Raw genomic sequence first — 24,141 nt, 5'->3', positions numbered from 1 at the left:
TTTCTCCTAAAGGTAAGAAGGGCAGAGAACAGCTTCTAATACTAATCTGCTACATCTTCACTACAGTGGTTCTCTGCTGGATGAGGAGCTGTTTTCACCATGATGAACTTCAACTATAGATAATAAGGAACCTAGACCTATCTACATCAAACCCAGGATGTGAAGGTCACATCAAAAACCTAATCTAACTCACAAAAATGTCCCTTACAAGCACATTAAAGCAGTCACTGCTGCCTGAGCTGACTCAATGTTCCTGTAGTCAGGACCATATAAACACAAAGTCCCTCCCTCCTGACCATCCTTCCACATGAAAATAGGTAATGGCACTTACTCTTTCAACAAGTGCTGTTTTCTCCAACTTTATCAATCCAAGCTCACTTTCTAAACTACTGTGGGAATTCTGTAGTGCTTCGTAGGTGGTCTGCAACGTGTCATTTTTAGATTGCAGAACTTGGACCTTCTGTTCCAGCTCCATAGTCAGACTTCTCAGCTCCAGTTTCTGCTTCTGACAGAGTTGCTGCTCTCCTTCCACTTCAGCAAGTTTACACACAAGCTGCTCTCGACCTTTAAGTTGTTCTTTCAGTGTCCTGACCTCTTCTTCCTCCTTCTCTAGTTTCTGTTTGCCAGCTTCTACTTCTTGAGTGAGGGCATTTACAGATGACTGAAAAATAATGCATTTATTCTTGGCCTCACCAAGGTCCTGTAGCAGCTGAGCCTTCTCAAGTTCAAGAGTTTGTACTTGACTACCCAGATTCTGTTCTTTGGTTTTATAGGCCTCCTGGTCATTGCACAAGGAAACCACTCTCTCATTTAGCTCCTTTAATTGAGTTTGAAGCATCTCCACTGTTATTTTGGCTTCCTCTTTCATCTGTACTTTTTCTTGTTCTTTATCTTTCAGTAAGCCTTCAATAGAAGAATTTATTGTTGCTAATTTAGATACTCTCTCTTGCTCCTTTTTTAGTTCTTTCATGAGATTTTCATTTTCTGACTTTGTACTAATAAGTTTTAATTCCAAATCTTGGAGGTTTTGGGCCATTCTCTGAATTTCATAATTTAAAGTTTGTATCTCTGCTTTGGAATTCTCAACTTGAAAAATCAAGTGCTCTTTGTTTTTCTCTGACAGCATCAATTCTTGTTCAAGGTTCTCAACCCTGTCCTTAAGCGAGTCTGCATGATGCTTACTTTCCTTCAGTTGTTCTAGAATATGGAACTGCTTTTTTTCACCAGCATCTATGTGAACTTTTAGCTTTTGAATGCCACTTTTCAAGTGATGCACTTCTTCCCCTGGTTGGTCTAGACTCTGTTCTTGGACCTTCAAGGTTTCTTGGTCATTACACAAGGCTGCCACTTCCTCCCTGAGCTCTTTTAACTGTGTCTGAAGTATCAGCATTGCAGATTTAGAGTCTTCTTCCATCTGTACTCTTGCTTGTTCCTTCTCTTCTAACAGACTTCTCAAAGAACAGCACAGTTCATCCAATTCTGACACTTGACTTTGTTTCTCTTGCAGCTGCTTTGCTAGATTTTCTCTTTCAGACCTAACTGTGACAAGGTCTAATTCGAATACTCTCAGGCTTTTGGCCATTTCATCCATTTGTGCCTTGAGGGTCTCTACCTCTGCTTTCAAAGTCTCAGAATCAAGAATCGCCAGCTCTTGGTTTTCTTCTGACATCTCCAACTCCCTCTCCAGATTCTCCACTTTATCCTTCAACGAGTCACTTTCCCGCTGGCTTTCTTTCAGTTTTGCCAAAGCACTGAGGTGTTTCTTTTCATCTGCTTCAATCCGGACACTCAGTTTCTCGATGCCACGTCTTAGCTGATGCACCTCCTCCTGGGTTGAGCTCAGCCGCACTGCAAATTCACCTTTCTCCATGAGTGCCACCTCCAAGGCCTTAGAGATGGTCTGCTTTTCACATTCCGACTCAGTCAGCTTGACCTGGAAGTTTTGAGATTCCTTGACCAGTGATTCTTTCTCTTTATTCAGCTGTCCAATTTGGATTTCCAGCTCACCAATCGCCAAAGATAATCCCTGTGAGTCGTTCTGCAAATTCTGCAGCTGCTCCTGGAGATGAGCTTTGTCTTTTGTTAGCTCATCCACATTAAAGGACAGAGTCTGAATGAGTTCTGTTTTGTCCTTGACCTCAGACTCTACTGCCTCAATGTGATGGAGGTGCTCCCTTTGGTGAGACTCCAACTCCTCTATTTTCTCTTTCATCTTTTTAGATATCTGATCCAGTGCTTTGCTTTCTTTTGACACATTATCAAATTCTTCACGAAGTCTGTTTCTCTCACTTTTAACTGTAAATAGTTCTTCTTTAAGGTCAACAATAACCTTCTGCTTACTTTCAGTGTCTCTTTCTAAACAGAGCTTCTCTGCTTGAATCACCTCTAAGTTAGCTTCCACAGATACAATGTGATGTTCAATATTAGCTTTCTCAGACTTAATCCTGGTCAGTTCTCTTTCCATATCAAGAAACTTCTCCTTATAATTGTCTTCTGTGTTGGCTGCATTATCTTTAGTAGATTCACTTAACAACTCATTTTCTCCCATATCTAAGTTAAAACCAAGATCTTCTGACCTTTCTACTTCTGGACATACCTCCTGGTTACACGGAAGAGATTCCAACTTTTCACTTAAGTTAGTTTCTTCCTGCTTGAGGTCCTTGAGTATTTTTTCCAATTGTAAGCATGTTGCAATCTTGATCTTTAGCTGTAGTTCCTGCAAGCTGAGTTTTGAATCTGCCTCCTTAATTTCATTTAGCAAACTTCCAACTTTTTTGTCCCAGTCCTCTACTTCACGAAGTAATCTCAGACTCTCATTTGATGTGTCTTTCTGCAAATGCAGATGCTGGATGGATTCCTGATCTTCCAGAAAATCCATGGGTACCAAAACATTGGGACTAGAAAACAATTCAGAAATGCATTTTGAATAGTCCTGGGTTTTGTCCTCTGCTGGTGCCTCACAGTTGGTCTTTGGAAGCTGCTCTTCACATCCCTCTCCTGTGAGCCTGGTAGTCTCAGTCTCAGTGACTGAAGTTTCTAGACAAAGGTCTTGCTGAACACCTTCATCACAAGTCTGATCAGTATCCTGCTTTCGTGTTTTCTCTGTAGTCTCTGAAATATATGCTTCTGATTCTTTTATATCATAACTATCATTTTGGCCCCGAACAGCCTATAAATATAATACAAACCAAGAAAGCATTTTATTTTTTGGAAGAATCAAAATAGAATCAGTGGTTTAACTTTATAGAAACTGCCCATATGGATACTGCTTTGTATATCCCTCCAAAAATCTTCACTCTTGACACTTCATTCCATCCTGCTTTATCTAGATAGTTAACATAAACATTCAGTGAGTTCTACCTATGTGCAAGGCACTGGGTAAGATACTTATAATAAGGATTAATTCTCCAGGACATTTATTTCAACTACATCTAATATGGAAATTACATCTCTCTTTCACAGAGTTTAACGTTCTAGGAAGAACAATGTTTCTTTGTGATTATCAAATAAGAGAGGCTAACAAACTTCAGATAAAATGGTCAACATTTGGACCCTTAGTCCTCATGTTCTAAGCCCTCATGTTCCTTACTAAGAAAAGCAGTAGTGTTTAGGAGCAGATTGTCAGCCCAAAGACCTCATCCTGTAAGTACTTTCTTGGATAAAGCACATGTTTTTGTCTCAATTTCATATAAAGCACAGAAGTATGATTATGACTACCCCTACCCCACCTCAAAATGACCTATGACCTTCACCTCACAGAAGCAGAATAAGACTCCAAAACTGTACTGCATTAGTATTTAGAGAAGACAAAACCACAAGGAACTAAAGTATAAAGTAAACCTCTTTAAGTAACTGATACTATTGCTAACAGCTTTTAAAAAATTAACATTTAAATAATTTCTTATATCTAGCTTAATAATACTATAACATTTAAAATACTCTGAAAGGCATGAGGCTAAGCCTCCCTAACACATCACTCACTGCTCACAAGTTCTTAATATTTAAATGTACCTTATTAATTTCCAGTATATATATAAAGTATATGATGTTGTAGTTTGAATAGGAATAGTCCCCCCATAGGCCAGTATATTTGAATGCTTGGTCATTATGGAATAGCGATACTTGATGGGAATTAGGGGTAGCCTTCTTAGAGTAAGTGTGTCAGTGGGGATGGGGCTTTGGTGTTGCAAATGCTCAAGCAAGACCCAGTGTGTCTCTCTCTCTTCCTGCTGCCTGCTGATCTAAATGTAGAACTCTCAGCTACCTCTGGAGTACCATGTCTACCTGTGCTACCGTACTTCCTGCCTACTGATAAAACCCTAAACTGATGAACTATAAACCAGCCTTAAATAATATAAGAGTTGTCACGTAAGTTGCCTCTGTAAGAGCTGCCATGGTTCCAGTGTTTCTTCACAGCCATAGAACAGTGACTAAGACACTATATATGCTAAAGATTTATAACTTCAGACTTTAAAAACAAATTAAAAAATTTGGTGCTTTTCCATCAAATATTTAAAACAAATCACAATGAACAAATCATTTTAGTTTCTTGAGTGCTGGTTAGCTCTAGGAAATTTTTGGTTACATTTTCATTTATTTCTTTGAACCCTAAAAATACTCCAATTTTGATTTCATATGAATTCACTCCAACAAACATTTACTGAGTTTAACTAAGCATGCACACAAAAAAAGTTCTGTATACCCTTGGTACTTACACTTTCCAAGTCAGTGCCAAGCAAAGACCTCGAGCTTAAGTCCAGCTCCTGCAACTGAAGTCGTGCTACTTCAAGTTCAAGGGACAGATTCTTGGTCTGCTGCTTCTCTTCTGCTAACTTGGACTCCATTTCCAAAGTGACACTTGTCAGCTTCTGCTGCCATTGCTCCTTTTCTGACAAGTACTGCTTCCTCAGGCAACTTAGCTCTTCCCTCACAGAACTCAATGACCGTTCAAGCTCTTCCATTTCTTTATTTTTCATAATCCTTTGACTCTCGACTTTCTCTTCTAGATTCTTGAGGGACTGCAAGTACACCTGACACAGGATTTCAAGTTCCTCAACAGTCCTCACAGAGGCAGGTGGGATTTCTTTCTCAGTCAGATTCTCCTCCTCCAAGCTGCTGTAAGACACTTCATCTACATCACAAGGATTTGCTGAAGTATTACCTTCTAAACTTAAATGAGATGTGTCTCCAGTTTGTTCTAAAACATCTTTATAAAAGGAAGTTTCTCCAAAATTTGTCAGAGTAGGGCTGTCTGTTCCACAGAAAGACAGTGGCAGAATATGTCCATCCTCAGCTCCAGGTTCCTTCTCCTTTACCTGCAAATCACCCTGCAAGGTTCTCAAATTCATTGACAAGACAGAATTTTCAGCTTTTAATGTGTCAACATAGGAACGCAGTGCTGACATCTTAGAGCTCACCTCACAGTGCTGATCATGTAAAATTTTGTGTTCACTTTGTAAACAGGAGAATTTCTCCTGTAATTCAGCAAAGTGTACTCGGACCTCTTTATTTGACAAAGTCATTTGTTCACAGAAATTGTTACTGTCCAAAGGAGTCAAAAGCATAGGTGTATGGTTTGTTTTATCATGAAACTCAACATCTGAGGTGTCTTTCATCAGCTCACTCTGGGACAGAGCACTTTCATGGTTTAACATTTTCATTTCATTCACTAGCTTCTCCACCTCTGCTGCAATTTGACTAGTTGCTGTGATACACTCTGATCGTGAGTCATTCAGCTCAGACTCTAGTTGTAACTTTTCAACTCTCAGTACTTCACAAATTTCCCCTAGCTCATTCAGTTTGTTCATTGCTGTCTGCAGAGAGCACTGTAAGTGCACATTCTCATTTTGACTTGTTGACAACTCCTGGAGCATTGACACATACTTTTCTTCTGCTTCTATTTCATAGTTTTTAAGACCAATCCTTGCCTGTGATTGACTGTCCTGTGAACTCTTGGTTTCTAGCTCTTCTCTAATTGTCTGTAATTCGCGATGCAGGCTGTTCTTCTCCTCCTCACTTTGGTCAAGCTTTACTTCCATAATTCTTAGCAAAGCTTCTAGTTGTACCAACTGTGCCTTATAATTGTCTAGAGAAATGTCTTTAGTATCAATATCCATCTGATACTGGGAACTACTCTTACTTATTTCATCTTCTGTTGCTTTTATAGAGTTCTCAACTGGCCCTACTTCAAGAGGATAATAATCATGTTTAATCTGTGTTAACTCCATCAGTTGCTCATTCTCATGTGTTAAGTTGCTAACTTCCTTTTGCTTCTCATTTTGTTCTTCCTTTAAAGTCAAGCTTTCTTGCCTTAAGCCATCAGTCTCACTCGTGGAATGCTTTTTGGAGTTTGTAATCTCAGATCTCACAGTTCCTTGTTCTAACTCCAACTCGAGCATTAATTTTCTGTTTTGTTCATCAGTGAAAGCTAATTTTGTTATGAATTCTTGCTGTTCCTTTGCAAATGTTTCCTTTAACTGCTCCAGTTCATTTTTTCTATTCTCACAAAGAGCAGTGCATTCACTGAGCATGCATTCTAACTTAGCATTGTTTTCTTGTGCTGCTTTGTAGTTTCCCCTGAGATCTTCCAACACAGTTTCTGTTTCTTCACACCGTTGTAATAACAGAAGTCTTTCTTGCTTGTACTGATCAGACAACTCTGCAATGCTTCTCTCTTGTTCTGCTATAGAGCTTGTAACCTTCTCATGCTTTTGGAGTAAACTCATTTTCTCCTGTTGCAAGGCCTCATTAACTTCCTTGAGAGCTTCGTTTGCTTGGGTTAACTCTTCAATGATTTTGTTGTTTATTGAGATGATAGAATTCATTTCCTTCTTCTCTAAGCTCAGAGTGTCAGATAAAAGCTGTAGCTCCTTCAGAGTACCTTCAAGAACACAGTTACTCTTTTCTAACTTTTGAACCTCTGTCTGCTGGGCTTCTAATTTTTCTTTCAAAAGCTGTAACTCTTTTTCCTTACTCTCAAGGGTTACTAAAGTTTCAGCAACAATATTCTGATGAACTGCAGCATCTTCCTGCAATTTACCAATACGTTGATTTGTTTCAGCCACAAAATTTTGATGAATCTGTTCTGCTTTAATGAGGTTTTTCTCTATTTCCCCTTTGATTTGTAGCAACTCTTCACATCGCTTTTGCAAGTCTGAGTTCATCTGGTTTTGAGACTCCAAGGAACTTTCAAGTGAAGTGACTCTGCTTTGTAACAAAACAGCTACATGTTTTGGACTTTGGCCCCCACCTACAGAGCAGTCACTCCTTTCTGAACATATGCTTCCTTTTTCCCCCATTAGATCTGCAAAGGAATCATTCACTGCAGGCTGCTGGTCAAAAGCCAAAGAACTTCTCTGATTATTCTCAGAATTTCTCTGATTATCCTCATTTGTCACCAAAGATCCTCTGGACTTGAGCAAATCACTCACTGTCTCATATTCCACACGCAATTCTTGGTACTGCTGGTCTTTGATTGCTACTTCACTTGACAGTAACTGAAGCTTACATTCTAAACTTTCAACCTGCCCAGTGAGCTTATTAGCTTTCAAGCACATATTCTCTATTTCCTTCTGATGCTTCTGGTCTGAGGATTCCGATTTCTGCTGCAGTTCCAAGTAGGCTTGTTTCTGTGTCTCGATCTCCACCATCTTGCTGTCTAACGTACTGTGGAGATTTCTGATCTCCACAGTAAGGTTTTCTCTTTCCATCTCCAGTGTTCTTACTCTCTCATTATAGTCACTTATTTGTTGTGTCTTGAGGCTGGCCTCTAAGTGGTTGATTTTATCCAGTAAGAATCCCTTTTCTGATTCTATCTGATTTATGAGTTTTTCATTTTCACTTTTCCAACAAGAAATCTGATTTTTCTCTACTTTCAATTCTTCACATTCTTTCTTTTTTAATTCCAAAGCACTCAGCAAAGTTTCAAATTCCTTTTCTATCTTATTTAACTTATTATTCAGTTGTTCAATGTGATGTTCCCTTTTCTTCAAGAGATCTTGAGAACAATCTCGCTGTCCTTCCAGATCCACTAAGGCAAGTTTCAGTTTTTCTAAAGTTACTGAGTTTTCTTGCTGATTTAGTTTTTCCTGAAGATCTTGTAACATGATTTCCTGAGAGGTATTCTTAGCTATTTAAACAAACAAATGAATACAAAGTTGTCAGTGTTTATAACAAATACCTATTTTATAAAAATTTTATACTCTGGCATTAGGGTGTAAATGAATAGAAGTTGTCTAACATGTCTAGTCTATAAATTCTACAAATTAACTTAATTTTAAACTCTAAAAAAAGAGAAAAGTATTGAAATTAATAAGCTGTCACATTTTATAAAGTTTGACATTAATGTTACAGTCCTTGAAAGTAATTCACCTAATAATAATCTTAGGTTATTATTTTATATAAGTTTATATAAAGACAGAGAAAAATGGCCATTTTAGTATCAAAATGTATCTGATAATATCTCAATCATAAAAATGATGTATAAAACAAGAAAATTTAGAATACTTAGATTTTTTTTTAAATATTTGTTGAGTATTTGTGGGCAAGAATGCTATCCACATTCCAACCCCTCCTTAGTAAATGTAGTGAGAGCACTTGGAATTCATATGAAAATTCCCATCACCACATTTCTGACCTACTGAGAGCCCTCCCTACTTGGCAATTATTTCCACTAGGCAGTAATAAAAAGGTTTAGGAATAAGAAGGAATAACTGAAAACTTTTATAGTGAATAATGCAAACTTGTGTAATACAATGTAATACTAAATGAAAAGCTATACTTATTTCTAATCCACTAATTCCAAACATATCCAATGAGAGCTGAAGGCTTGTGACATAGCACCTTGGAGATGCATTATACTACTTTGCATTTTGGGGCCTCAAACAATCACACTTTTGATCAATCCTAAAAAATGACCCAGTCTTTCAAAACTAAAAATGTTTTCCTTACCACCTGCTATGGGAAAGTGAAAGCACCCTCAGGAATTCAATTCTAGCTACTTGGGAAACTGGGGCAGAAGAATTATTTGTGTCCAGCCTTTAACAAAATCCAGTCTAAAACAAATAAAAAGAGAATAAAAATAAAAAATAAAAAACCCCACTGAAATGTCACACATTCAGGTAAATAAAGTTAGAAATAAATTCTTCATGCACATATCTCAGGTTAGAAAATGTTATATAAAAAATATGCTACAAATAAATGTAAAAAAAATAAATTCATTTGTTATTTACAACATTATTCTTCTTTAGCTGTAAACCCAGGAAATAAAGTCATTCAGTAAAGTATCAAAATACAGTGGTTATTAAGGGGTTGGAAAACATGCATTTAATGTAGGGCTTTTCCATTTCTAAGAGAAATGGTAATGAGTGAATAGCAATCTGCATGCACTGAGCACACTTGAGACATAAAGGATGGCACTCTAGGGTAAGAGAGCACTGCCAACATAGTACTGTGTAGGAAATGCACATCCTCTAGTGCCAAAATAGTTGAAAACCACGCATTTTGAGATTCCATATGCTCTTAATTTATCAATCCCAAGGACATTTTGGGGTTAATATAGAAAAAGACACAATGTTTTTCCAATAGGCTAATGTATTCATCTTTCCTCACGGGAATAAGACTTAATAGTAGAATTCTGAGCTGTGGACCTGAGTCAGTGGGTAAAAGTCTTCACTATCAAGTGTGATGAACTATATTTGACCGCCAAGAGCTATGTGGTAAAAGGAGCGTTCTTTTATCAAATTGCCCTCTGATACACACACATACACACACACACACACACACACACACACACACACACATCACATCACATCACATGTACACACAGACAACTCTAATGATATTGCACTCACCTCTCATTTCTTCTGCAAAATTCTGGCTCTGACTCAAACACACTTTGACTTTACCAAGCTCTTCCTCCAGGTGGCAGACTTCTCTGGTCCTTTGCTCAGACTGACTCCTAATGAGACTGTTTTCCTTCTTCATTTCCTAAACACACAAATGTTCAAGGGAGTCACAATTTCTGCCTTAATAGAGGTCCTTCACAGATCTGTCTGTATCTCAGTCAGCAATGAACTTTTCTTTCCAATATCTAATTAAAGTATCATCTTATTTGAACCAAATTAAATTACATTATAAAAGCAGATACCAAATCTAAGAATTATCTTATACCTTTCAGCGTTGTTATAAGACTTAGCTCAGAAGAAAAAGCCTATGTATAAGATAATTATATTTAGGAGTAAGAAGAAATAACTGAAAACTTTTATAGTGAATAATGCAAACTTGTGTAATACAATGTAATACTAAATGAAAAGCTATTCTTATTTCTAATCCACTAATTCCAAACATATCCAATTAGGTAACAGTTTCAGATTCCTATCAAGCCAGATTATTCAAAAAATAGCTTTGAAAAAAAAAATCACACTAATGTTCCAAGAATTTTTGCTTTTCACTGCAAAATCAGCAGCAAAAGGTTTACGATCACAACTGTGCCTTTATACATAAAATTTCCTTCAATAAATGTTTTTACCAACATAGCCTATAGTAGTCACGTAAGTATACTAGAATGTATACTATGAAAATGCATATATAAATAAAATGCATCTCAGCCTTCATCAGGATCACCTCCATGTTATAAGGTGTGGTCCCAGTCACTAAATACACACCTAACAGAGCTAACTGCTGGAGAACAGAGTGTGTGATATCAAAAACTAGCACAGGATTCATCTTAGAGAGGGGAATCTGAGCATTCACAGGCTCATTAAGTCCATGATTAAATATTCATACACACAGATATACACATCAAAGTAAACACATACATACATAAAAGTGCAATTTCATTCCACTATATTAAGAATTCTTAAACTAAATCACACAAATGTATACACCAAATAAAAACATTATTACTCCTCCTTAACAATCTAAGACTGATACATTAAACACTCCAGTCACACTTAAATTTGTTTCCTTTAGGGTTTTTCTTTCTTTCTTTTAAAGATTTGCTTAATTATATGAGTACATTGTAGTTGTCTTCAGACACACCAGAAGAGGGCATCAGATCCCCTTACAGATGGTTGTGAGCCACCATGTGGTTGCTGGGAATTGAACTCAGGACCTCTGGAAGAACAGTCAGTGTTCTTAACCACTAAGCCATCCATCTCTCCAGCCCAGATATTTTTCTTTATTATTATAATCTTTATTGGTGTATGCACACACAAATGCATCCATGCATGCTCATGCTGGAGACACAGGGTATGCTATGGCAATGATATGGACAAGAGGACAACTTGGGGTAGTCAGTTTTTTTACTCTACCATGTGGGTTAGTTGCAGGGATTGAACTGAGATGTCTGAGTTTGGCACACTAATTTATGTAGACCAGGCTGATCTCACACTTGATATCTACCTGCTTCTCCTCCTCAACACTGGAATTAAACGCATCTCTTGAAACTTTTAATAATATAATAGCTGAAAGGTACATCCACCTATATCACATCCTACTCTCAAGAGCTGACATATCACAACCAACTGAAAAAACTTTCAAGTGAAAGAAATCTGTAAGGCATTTTTAAAGTTACATTTCAAAAATGTCCTTCTGAGAAGTAGGAAGACATTTTTTGAATCTTAAAGAAACAATTAAGACCCATCCTCCAAAACCCCACTGCACTGTCAGAAAACAGATGGCCCTGGCGATGCTGTATTGGAAGGCTGCCTTCAATTATCAGTCTGGTTACTACCAGCAGATGGTACCCGTGTAACAAAGCCAAATTCAAGAAGAGGGAGAATCTGGCTACTAGAAGTCCTTGAAAACTTGCTGGCAGCTGCTATGTTCATGTATATGCATTCATTCCATCATTAACATGAGACAGAGCCTGGTGTCAGTATTATACACTTGTCTCCTGTGCTCTGATCCTGTTTTCTTACACTAGGAAATTGACTATGGAATTAAGATGCCAATGAGCACTAAAGGACAGCTACAAAAGGGCTTAAGACAAAAAAATCAGCCTTCATACTAGAGTCAGTAGTCAAGCTTGCAAGGAAAAAATCATGAAGGTGAAACAATGTAACTGATTAAAATTAGCATTAATAAACTACAGAAATGTAATCACTTGTTTGTTCTAAGAATAATCACCCATCCAGTGAAATCACAGATGTAATAGATAGAACACTTTAAGTACTTTAACACCTGTAATGGGGCATTGTTATTAGTATTTCTTCCCCACACATAACAGTTGCAAGATTAACAGAGCTGACTGATTTACTATTTTTTATAATCAAATCAAATCTGGGCCTTGAAAAGAAAGCTGGGAAAACAGTGCATGATTAACAGAGTGCACCTCCATTGGAAGTGGGGCCTTGAAGAAAGCAGGTACCAAAATGGGGAGGAGTGGTTGTTATGTCTGCATGCTTATTGGTCTCTCTGTATCTTAGTCCGTAACTGTAAACATTTAAGAAAACAGCAAGCTTAGGGTAAATTAAAGGATTAGGGTGTCTTTCTCCATTCTGGCATTAGCTTTGTAAATATTGGTTCCTAACGAAGGAATGTTCAGCCAATCCTGGGACCCAGCAGGATTATAATGCTATGACTGCAACCAACCCAAGAATTTTAAGAGGCCAGAATTTAGAAAATGAACATCTGAAAATGAATGCATAGGCTGCCATCCATCAGCAATTAGTTTTCCATGAGGCTACAGCCACTTAAGTCTTGATTGGGTAGCTCATTAGCAACAATGAGTTAAGCATACAAGGGTATATTCTCCTAAGCATCTCTTCTATCCTCACGTGATTTGCAAAAGTGGGCAATACTCTGGGAAAAAAGCAATCTCTATATCACAAGCCAACACTAGAGCTTAGCAAACAATCCCACCCAGAGCAACTTGGTTTAGGAGCAGCAAGGGAAGCATCACTTCCTAGGGCCAGACGAAACAAAATGCAATTCGAGTGTGCATTTCATGATCCTATCCATGAAAACAACTCAATATGTCCCCTGCTGAGTGAAGGCTATCTATGTGGGAATGGAATGATGCAAAAGATGTGCTTTCTCCCTTCTACATTGTCACTTTTGCCTGCCAGATCACATTCCTTAGAGGACCTAATACAATACAGATCCCTATGCCTAGAAAGGTCCCCAAGCAAGCATTTTCTCATCCTGCCTGTCAATGATGGCATTTTACTGCCAAACCCTAGTGCGATGGAAGCTGGCACTCAAAGCCGGGTGAGCAGCTTATCAAATCCCCACATCACTTTGATACTAAATGTTAACTTTACCCTTGACTGGGCCATTAAATCACATTTCCAGCACTGATAATTTCTAATTGCGAGAAGAATATTAGTTTACTAAACAGTCAGGAAAATGTCAATACAACTGTCGCTTCATTCCAGCACCCAAAGCCTATAAGCATACTGAACTTGTCTGTGCTTACTTAAAATTACATACAAAAATATGAAAATTCTCAAATGCACTGTCTCCTGGTCATGACCCTTCAGGGCTGACACGTAGTTGCAAATAATTCTAACATCAAAGATCACTGATATTTGTGAAACAAAAACAGCAAGCACATCATGGACTTCCATGATTTATTGGACATGTACATGCTGGGCACTGGCCACATACTTCATATGGGAAAATGAACTTAAACATGAATAGTGTTGAAAGGGAGGACAGTACTTCATCTGTACAGACTAGAAAGGAGGAAAGAACTTGCATCTGTGCAAACTAGAAAGTGATCAATCACCCCAAGGTAAGACAATAGTCGGTCTGTGTCCCCACTAGAGCCACACCCACTGTAATCCCCAAGCTACCTCAGCACACTCACTGACAAGTCACTTCTCTGGACCCAACCACAGTTATAAGTACAAAAGCCAGGGAAGCCCTTTCAACTCTTACTGTTTTATCTCAAGGAATACTCATGGGCAGACATAACCACAAATTAAGATGAAGAGTAAGTCTGTGTATTGACCCTGTGCTTTGTGCTTTCCACACATGACTATGTTCATTTGAACATGGCAGGCATGTGATGCAGAGCAGCCTGGAATTAGAGATATGCTGTAACTCAGACCCCATGGGGATAAAGTAAGCCTTCAGAAACGCCTGCACAACAATGTCCAGACTATTAAAATGCCCCAGCGAGTCATGTCAAAGGTGTTTAGACTCTGAAGCAGATGATAGTTCTACAAAATGTTTGTACGGGCAGCCAGTCAAGTCGCAGGAGAGTTCCTGGCTAAAAGGGAAGCTCACAGAGGGAAGAGCTTCATGCCAGTCTGCCTGTGGAAATGTTAGCAGAAGCATCTGTTGGTTGGTCCCCACTGGCCAAAAGGCAAACATTTGTTTTGCTGCAATAAACATGCACTGGAAATGTTTGCAGATGAACCCATCACAGGATCTGACTGAACGTTTTCCATTTGGAGTGCAGGAGTTGAATGCCCCCACTCCATCTCCAGCAGTCTTCCCACTTTGTTGCTGGCTGCTTTAATAACATCCTCTTTTCTATGACAGGTGTTCACATTTACAGTGAAATACCATGGGGTCAAACATATTTAGACTTTATCTCCTAGATAAAGGAACTATTGTTACAGACAAAATTATTTTTCTTTCATCATTATCAGGATAAAAAGTGATTTAAAAAAACAAACAAACAAACAAACAAACCCAGTTCAATAGTAGGAAAACATTTTTCCTAAGAAAATGTTTTGATACCTGAGAAGCCACCTCCAATGCCCCTCTGTTGTTCATTGTTAATTTATGGCTCTAGTCAAATCCATCCATCAGCTGTTTCTAAATGCTTCTTAATTAAGTCCTTTAAAACAAACTCCATGCTACCAAGGAAGTTCAGAGAAGCTAGACTGACACGTGTAGAAATGAAATCCTCAGAGCACTCCCACAGCCAAGCCCTCATCCACGGTCTGGCAGAACAGGTATCTACAGAACACTGAACAGGCTACACCCTAAACACTAAGATCAATGTTCATTTCTAAAGAATACATCCATTTATTTATTTATTTTTGACAGTGCCAGAGACTGAACTAAGGTCATTTCTTTAAGTTTATGATTTCCATGGGGTTTTTAACACTGTGTAATTCCAAATTAATCTTCCAAAAAGGTTTTCAGACCTCAGCATCTTAGAGAAAAGGCAGGATCCATACTAGCCTGGAACACACAGCCAGAGTGTATATCTCAAAACCGAAAGAGCACATGTGATCCCTCCCAGCACCTGAGAGGAAGGAGTAGTGGAATCTGTAATGTGAGCCCATGCTAGCTACTTAGCAGGCTTTATGCTAGTCTAGACAATTTAGACTCTGCCAAATAAATGAATAAATGAAAAAAATAAATGAATAAATAAATAAATAAGAAGGTCAGGAGGTAAATGAAATAATAATCCACAGTAATAGTTTTATTTACTTCCTTTAAATTTCAAACAATTCCTTCCTTTTTGCTGTCATAATTCCACCTCTTAAGTGGTCTAAAATAATCTTTAAACCCTTTAATCTAGTTCCTCATGCTGTGATGACCCTCAAGCATAAAACTGTTTTTGTTTCTACTTCATAACTGTAGTTTTGCAGCTCTTATGAATCATAATGTAAACATCTGATATGCAGGATATCTAATATCCCACCCCTGTGAAAGAGTCACTTGACCTCTGAAAGGGTCTTGATAGCTGCTACTTTACAACTTGTGATTATAGGAACTGGAGAGATAGCTCAGCATTTCAGAGAACAAAGAGGCTTTCACAACCTCTCCCGGTCTCTCTGGACAGCAAGCATACATGTGGTACACATACATGTAAATGAAACATTTTAAAACTAAATGCATGAGTAATCATTTCAAAAGGAAAATAAGGACATTCAACATATATAAAACATTTTTACATTAACATCTGGAAAAGTAAAAAAGAACTGACATATCAGAGTCCCTTTTGGACTAGGGAGATGACTCAGCGCACAAAGATGCTACCTGGAGTTCGATCCTTGGAACCCACATAAAGATGAAGTGAGGACCAATGCCTACAAGTTGTTCTTTGACCTCTATGAGCATGCTGTGACTCACATGCACACACATGCACATACACATACACACACACAAACATACACAGGCACACACACACATTGTTTTCCCAAGAAAGGCATTCTCTTTTCTCCTGTGTGGGATCTGTTCCTTGACCATCCTGCTCACATACCTCACTGCTTCTCCTCAGCTCATTTTCTGAGATCTGACTCGCCTGAAGAGCTTGTTCTGCTCTGCTGAGCTTGTGCCTAAATTCTTCCAAACTTTTTTCTAACTGCTGCTTCACTGATGTGACCTACAACAGAAAAAAAAAAAAAAAAAAATAACCAAGTTCTGAATGCATGTTCTCTGCAAATAATCAACCATTCTTAAATTAAAGAATAACAAAAACCCTGAGCTGAGAGAAAGAGGCACACAGACAGACACTGAAAGAAAGCAGGTGATTATCCTCTCACAATGTTGGGAATTTACCTATAACCTATGTACATCCTCCTGTGAATTTTGAATCATCTCTATACTATCCATGGTGCCATGTGAGTCTTTACTCTATAAGGAAAATAACAAGTCCTCATGTTTTCAGAACATCATAGGCCTAACTATAACAGTAGACAAATGAGCCAGAGACACACCCAAACACTCACACTACAGAGAGAAATTAAACAAACCAAAGAAAACAGAGTATCAGAGATTGAGGATAGATGAGGCAACCGGGGATGCTAAATGCAGAAGTGCAGGCTTCCCAATTCATGAGCAATCAGCAACCCAAGAATAGCATCGTAATCAAGGCCTGAGGATGTCCCCACTTCGTATACTGAGCTGAGAGCCAGGGGACCACATGGCAAAATGAATCAAATGAGGGAAGGCCAGGAAATGAACTTTTACAGGGAATCAAGGAAGGCATCTGGGTCTGGCACCTAAGCAAGATTTGGCCTAGTGATGGGGCAGTAAGTGACTATGCAGATTTGAGGAAAAGAGCAACAGTATCTGACTCCCTGGTGGTAGCTTTGCTCTGGTTACTGACTGAAAGCAGACAGTAAGAAACAAGCACAGGTGGATTTGGGAGGCAGACAGGAGGCCGGCGTGGCAACTGAGAATGGGAACTGGGATCTGGATATTGCAGTGGACATGGTTAAAGCAGCTGTATTCACAGTCACGTACAAACACTGACAAAAAAAGCCAAATTTATCCTTAGCTTAAAGAAGGGCACATGGGAAAGTTGATAGGGTGGAATACAAATTAGTCCCGGATAGGTAATGGTAGCAAGACTACATGCTATAAAACTTGTAAGAGCTAAAGGGTGGAGATGACCAGAGTGAAACATGTCTTCTGAATATGATAGGGCACTTGCAGTCATGAACCTACAGCAACTGCAGTTGTGTGTTCAAGACCTGCACAAGATCAAGTTAGTCAACACTCCAGCATGGACTGGGGAAGAGGAGACAGCTACCTCCATCCCTAACTGAAAAACAATGGACAACTGGTGGCGGATGAAAGAGGCAAGTCAGTCTTCTTTAAGGGTGTGGCCCTGGCAGGTCAACTCTGCTCCACTGAATGCCCCATATCCATGAGTACATTAACAGTACAAATTGGACTCAGGAGCTATAAAAAACAAAACAGGATATGGAGATGGGAGTGTAGATCTAGAAACCATTAAGAAGAGAAAGGAGGTGAAATATGATCAAAATATATTGTATGCATCTTTTAATTTTTTAAAATAAAAAATATTAAATTAAAAAATAAGATATACTATCATTCACACAGGAATATATACATATACATTATAAATTACAAACACACACCAACAACTGTGCATCAGCAAAGGTAGATTCTGCAGTTTTGATGGACTAGATTGAGGTGTGAAACAAGAACTGTGGGAAACCTGGAAGTGTTGGCCTGCACACTGTGAAGAATGTAATTCCTGTTTAGGATACAGGGGACTAAAAGAAGCCCTCATCCAAAACACAACACCTGAAGTTCTATGGTCAACTCACACAGGTAGAATGCCACAGACTGAAGACACAGAACAAGAGCCATCATAACACAGGTAGCATGCAAAGCCAGAAACCTGGTGTACCACTCTGAAGAGTCTTAAATAAACTAACCCAAACTTTAACTTTCCGGGGAAAAAAACTACTTAGGCCAGCCTCCCATTATTATTATATTATTATTATAATATGCCCCATAATGACCAGAACATCAGAGACCTGCAATGATATTCAGATCTAAAAACCCAACCTATCACCCTTTTTCTGAGAAAACTGAGTCATAAAGATTGTTTTCTACTTTGAAAGGGAACTAAGGACAGAATATTTAAGGAGATGAGACCTAGACTGACTTCCATATCAAGAGTACTAAAAGCTGATCTCAAAGATGTTGGAAAGAAAAGTCATTTCAGAGATGAGAGAACAAGAGAAAGGGACGGATGACTCTCAGGTTCTAAAGACTGTGAGACAGGAGCAGAATCTGGTGTGCTACTGTTCAGTAGGGTGACCAGACACAATAGTTATGTTCTACACAAATGCAGGAACAAAAGATTTTGATAGTTTCACCATAAAAAATGACAAATGTTTAGATAGACATATTTAACCTGAAATATTAAATTTTTCCAAAAAGCATGTATCAAATGTCACATTTTTTTCTGCTCTTTACTTTCAGTTAAAACAAAAATCTAAGTCAACTAAGACGCAGAGGGAGTACATGTGCAGGCGTGTAGGAACTAAGTTCACCACCCTACCTTCTCCAGTTCCAGCTGGAGGATGCTGATCGAGTGCTTGGCTTGCTGTAACTCCTGGGTAAGTCTGGTTTTCATCTGAGTGTACTCATGGTCCAGAGCTTGGAAAGACTGACGCTGTCGGGACAGCTCCTGAGAAGCAAAGCATCACATCAAACAACCATTAACAAAGGTGATCCCGGGCACAGGTGCCACACACCTCCTACCAGGCAAAGCTATTTGCAAAGTACAAGAGACAGCAGGGAGCCATGCTGACTATCTGAATGTCATACAATCACCTATGATGCTGGTCCCTGGTAATCAAATCCAGGTCTCCGAAGAAAGGTCAACGAGTCACCAGCTGACCACATGGAAGCTGACCTATTTCCACCTATGGCCTCTCAGTTATCTCTGTTTTGAAGGGTGAAGGGCAGGAAAGAAGAGCTGAGCTGCAATCAGCATAACTTAGCACAGAACACACTAAACATTTAGACTTAGATGTATGGAAGGTGGCTCAGTATATGAAATGCTTGCCATCCATGTATGTGCATGGATCCCAGGAATCCCAGAAAACCCAGGCAGGTGTGTAGCCAGCTGTAATGGCAGCACTCAAAAGGCAGAGAAAAGGGATCCCAGGGCAAGCTAGTTAACTATAATAATAGATTGGCCAGCTCTAGGTTCAATTCAGAGACCCTACCTCCAAAAGTAAAGTGGAGAACAACTGTAGAAGATATTCAACATCAACTTCAAGCCTCCTTACTCATGCCCATAATGTGTATGTATGCGTATGAACATCTGTACTCACATGTGCCCATACACATAGACATGCTTTAAAAACAGCAACAACACCAACAAATGGCTATAGAATCTGGAATGGTGACACACATATACCTAATCCAGCACTTGGGCAGTGAAAGCAAAAGGATCAGTAGTTCAAAGTGCTTTGTCAAAAGAGAAAAAAAAAAGGGGGCTTAAGTAATCAGTCATATACCATTTACAATGGTCTCCATTTGAAAGAACAACAAGTAAATGCTACTAGTTGATTTTGGCAATTAAGGGAATGTCGATTAATATTTATGCTCAGACTGAAGCACCTCAAAAAACCCACACTGATAAAATACTCCCACCAGGTCACCTTTGAATACCTGATCACCTCAAACACCTTACTGGTAATTAACCAACTTGAAGCCTTAAAAGGCTGAAAAACATAACACAATCCTCTCACTGTAGAGCACAAGCTTAAAATGTTCCTTTCCTACTCAGGATCACATCTCTAGCTCATAAAGAAGACTAACTCAAAAAAAAAAAAAAAAAAAAAAAGAAAAAAGAAAAAATGTCTGTCCTTGCAAATCAACAAGTGAATGGTGGAAAAGCATAACAAAATAGATGTGAGGAAAACTGCAATGGCCTTATGCTCACAAAGCATGCCTGTTCCATAATGTCTTCAGTCATAACAAATAGCTCTCCCTTCCAAACTGCAAAGCCAAAAGGTCTTTCTCATAAAAAGTCCTCTGTGAGTCCAGTCACCTTACCTCTTGAAGCTCCTTTTCTTTCTCCTTAATTCTCTGTTCCAGAGAACATTTCGCACTTTCTGCATTTTGTCGATGACAACTCAACTCCTCTGTCAAAGTTTTCAGCTTTTGTTCCAAGGTAGTACACTGATAACAGATAAAAAACATCCATACAAAATTAGTACTCAGAGAATGAAGCTGGATTTTGTGTTTTAAGAATTTTAGTCCAGGCCAGTGTGGTGATTCATACCTTGAAACCCACCCAGCACTAGGGAGGTAGAGGTAGACAGATCTCTGAATTCAAAATCAATAGGGTCTACACAGTGAGTTCCAGGCCAAAAAGGGCTACATACTGAGACCCTGTCTCAAAAATAAATAAAATAAAAATAAATTGCAGTCCCTAAAGTCTGTTTCATGCTTACCATGTTTTGGTCTTTTTATTTCACGTAAAATCAGGTTTACATTCATTATGATTCTATAGCACATATGAAATTTATATGGAGAAATATCAGCAAGGATGTTAAACATTAGCACATTTTAAAAACATTTCACAACGCGCCCCATGGGAAAGGGTGACAGGAGTCTTAGAGCATACCAACACCACTGCATGGAAGCAGATCGAAAGGCCGTACTAGGCTTGAAAACTCAGTACAAGGCTGACAGTCTGACTCTAGTCCCCAGAACCTGCATGAAGAGCAGGAGGTGATGGTTTGCATCTATAAATCCAGCATTCCCATGGCAAGAAGGAATGGGAATGTTGTTCCAGCTAGGTTGAGGACTTACTCCTGCAAGTTGTCCTCTGACCTCCTTTACATAGAACATCTATAAACAATCAAGGCAGTGATACTGACCTAGTGATTTAGGAGCTATAAAATAACTACAGCAAGATCCTTACTTTCCTATGAAAGTCTGCTGCAATCATATCAGAGACAGACAGACAGACAGATTTACCCCACCCCACCCCTCCACCCCAAGTCAAGGTCTCACTACAAAGCCCTGGCTGGCTTGGAACTTGCAACACTGACCAAAGTAGCCTCAAACTCAGGGACCTGCCAGCCTCTATCCTTCTGGTGCTATGATTTAAAAAATGTACCACCATGTACCATGCCTAGTCCATAATTCATTTTGTGAAAACCTTAAAATATTAAGTAAACCACTTCTTTCCATAATACTCATTATGCCATTACATTTCTAGAGGCTCACAGAACCCATAAACCACAGCTGTTTCCTAATCATGCTCTCAGAAGCAACAGGAAGAATATGCTGTTGCTTTCTTACATATCCAGTTGTCTGCCAATTTTAAAATTATGTGAAAACTTAGGATATTTTCCTAAAGTTAAACAAAATTGTTTTAGTCATTCATGTGTTGAGATTCATTCCATTCCTTGAAGCCATCCCTTTAGTTCAAATCCTTAAAATAGCTGACCTCAAAATACATTACTTAAGTAGTAATCAGAAAGCTTTATAGGGGCTAGAGAAATGGCTCAGAGCTTAAGTGTACTGGCTGCTTCCAAAGGACTAGAAATTCCCACCACCCACATACAAAGCTCAAAACTGTCTATAACTCCAGTTCCAGGGAATCTGACACCCACACACAGACATGCATCCAAACAAAACATCAATGCACATAAAATAAATAATTGGAAAAAAAAAAAAGAAAGCTTATATTCATGGGGAAAGAGTTCTCCACTCTGTGAGATGCCTCAATTTAGTAAGCTTCCCCACTAATATTTTTCTCTGAAACTCTAGCAACACTCACATATTTGAGTTTATGTGCACATGGGTTTGCAATGTGTAGAAAGGTGCACATGAGCAGGTGCAAATCGAGACCAGAAGTCAACACCAGTGTTCTCCATCTCAATGGTTCTCCATCTTAGTTTTTCAGGCAGTCTCTCAATGATACTGGACAAGTTCACAGATTCTGCTAGGCAGCTTGACAGCTAGCAGGGGGTCCTTCCGACTCTGTTCCCTACCCCACTCCACCCTCAGTTGGTAGGGCTACAGGCACATGCTGAATCACTTCATGTGCATATGCAATGGGGGAGCAGCTTCTGGGAGTCAGTTCTCTTCCACCATGGGCTCCAAGGACTGAAATCAGGCTGTCAGTCTCTACAGCAACTACTTTACCCACTGAGTCAATTCACAAGTCCCATTTATGTACAAAAGTAATTTAAGCATGAGAGTTGGGAACAGATTAAACTACTGTCCTCAGGCTTGTGTGATAAGCACTTTACTGAGAAAGCCATCTGTTCAGCCACCCAGAGTCTAATTTAACCTATTATGAGTATTATATTGGAAATCTGAGAATTGAAGAAAACACTATGCAATATTTTGCTGGAAGACAAAATGTCAGTTATTAACTAAGCAAAGATGAACAGTACCAACAGGTCAATGGTGACTGAATGATTCTGGAAATAGCAAAACTTTAAGATGAAAGTGAGCTTTACATAGTGGCACATTTCAGCATTCAACACACATAGGAAACTCATCAGTCTTAGGCCAGTCTGAGCTATACAATGGAACACTTTCTCAACAAAAACACTGAATGTTTTACATGTGTGCATATGTGTAATATGCACATCTTGCAGATGAAGTCCCAGCTTTTTATGTGGGTGCTGGGACTCCACTCAGGTCCACACAAGCACTTTACTGAATGAACCATTTTCCTAGGTTCAAAAAACATTACATGCTTAAGCTAACAGATCAAATTCACCTTCTGCCTCAGACATTAAAATACCTTCATGGTTACAATAATCTTTAAGTTTAGTAAATTCCCAAGGAACAGTACATGATTTCTAAGAATATAAATTTAACAAATATTGATTGAGAACCTACAGTGCTCTGCAGATAAAAATGGATAGACAACACAAAAATCACTGGCTGTAAGGACAGACTGGCATTTTGATGATTGGCAATCTCACAAAAAAAAAAAAAAAAAAAAAAAAAAACCACCAAATTAAATGGACCCTTGTTGCCCTCTACTGGTACTCCCTCAAAGTGCAACACATTCCTAAGGGACTTCAATCTTAGGGTAGATAAAAACAGACCTTTGAAAGTACTTACAGTTCATTCAAAAATATTTTGAATGCCACTGTGGTACTAGTTATGCACAGTCCATGTGTAAGTAACTGGCCACTAGATGTCATGTATGCTCCATACTACTCTAAGGCAGTACTTCTCAGGCTTCCTACTGCTGAGACCCTTTAAGAGAGTTCCTCATGCTGTGGTAACCCCAATCATAAAATTATTTTCATTGCTACTTTATAACTGTAATTTTGCTACTCTTATGAATCATAATGTAAACATCTGCTATACGGGATATCTAATATACAGGCTCTGTGAAAATGTCACCTGGGGCTGGAGAGATAGCTCTGCTGTTACGAACACTGACTGTTCTTCCTGAGGTCAATTCCAAGCAACCACAGGGTAGCTCACAACAATCTGTAATGGAATCTAATATCCTCTTCTGGTGTGTCTAAAGACAGCTAAGGTGTACTCATATACATAAAATAAATAAATAATTCTTTTTTAAAAAGTGTCATCTGCATGAATCACAAGTTGAGAACCAATGCTCAAAAATGTAAGCTCAACTCCTTTCTCGGGCTCCTTGATGGTAGAGTGTCTGGGTGCTGGTTGATCTCCCACAACGATGCCTGAGGTCTTTGCTTCTCCGGCCTCAGTCTACTGAACCCAGCTGGAGGACCACCGTGCTCACGGTCCAGTCACAGGAAGATAATCTGTGCAGCCTCCCTCCCCTCTTCCTGGGTACATCCTAGCATCCTAGCGCTCCCCTCCACTCCTCACCCCTCACATACTCCTAGGATACTTCGTCCTATCCCCATCCCAGTCCCCTCGCTTACTGCCCCCAAACTTGTGAGCCCCTTCTTCCTTGACCCACTTCCCAGAATCCCCTTCCCAGGC

At 39.0% G+C, this 24,141-nt stretch overlaps 1 protein-coding gene across 1 annotated transcript in view; it reads right to left on the bottom strand.

The window, feature by feature from the left end:
• CENPF (centromere protein F) overlaps nt 1-24,141 on the bottom strand; it is a gene marked incomplete at both ends in the record, with an annotated part of 39,454 nt that overhangs the window by 8,242 nt on the left and 7,071 nt on the right. The window contains 6 exons of the mRNA XM_080916519.1: nt 332-3,169; nt 4,716-8,128; nt 9,852-9,987; nt 16,172-16,294; nt 18,734-18,862; nt 20,242-20,367. Coding sequence (XP_080772645.1) covers nt 332-3,169; nt 4,716-8,128; nt 9,852-9,987; nt 16,172-16,294; nt 18,734-18,862; nt 20,242-20,367 — 6,765 coding nt within the window. The remainder of the gene's footprint in view (nt 1-331; nt 3,170-4,715; nt 8,129-9,851; nt 9,988-16,171; nt 16,295-18,733; nt 18,863-20,241; nt 20,368-24,141) is intronic.

This window comes from Micromys minutus (assembly GCF_963924665.1).
Source record: "Micromys minutus genome assembly, chromosome: 1".
Taxonomy (NCBI): Eukaryota; Metazoa; Chordata; class Mammalia; order Rodentia; family Muridae; genus Micromys; species Micromys minutus.
Note: the sequence above shows the minus strand (reverse complement) of the source record. Positions and strands in the feature narration are given on the sequence as shown.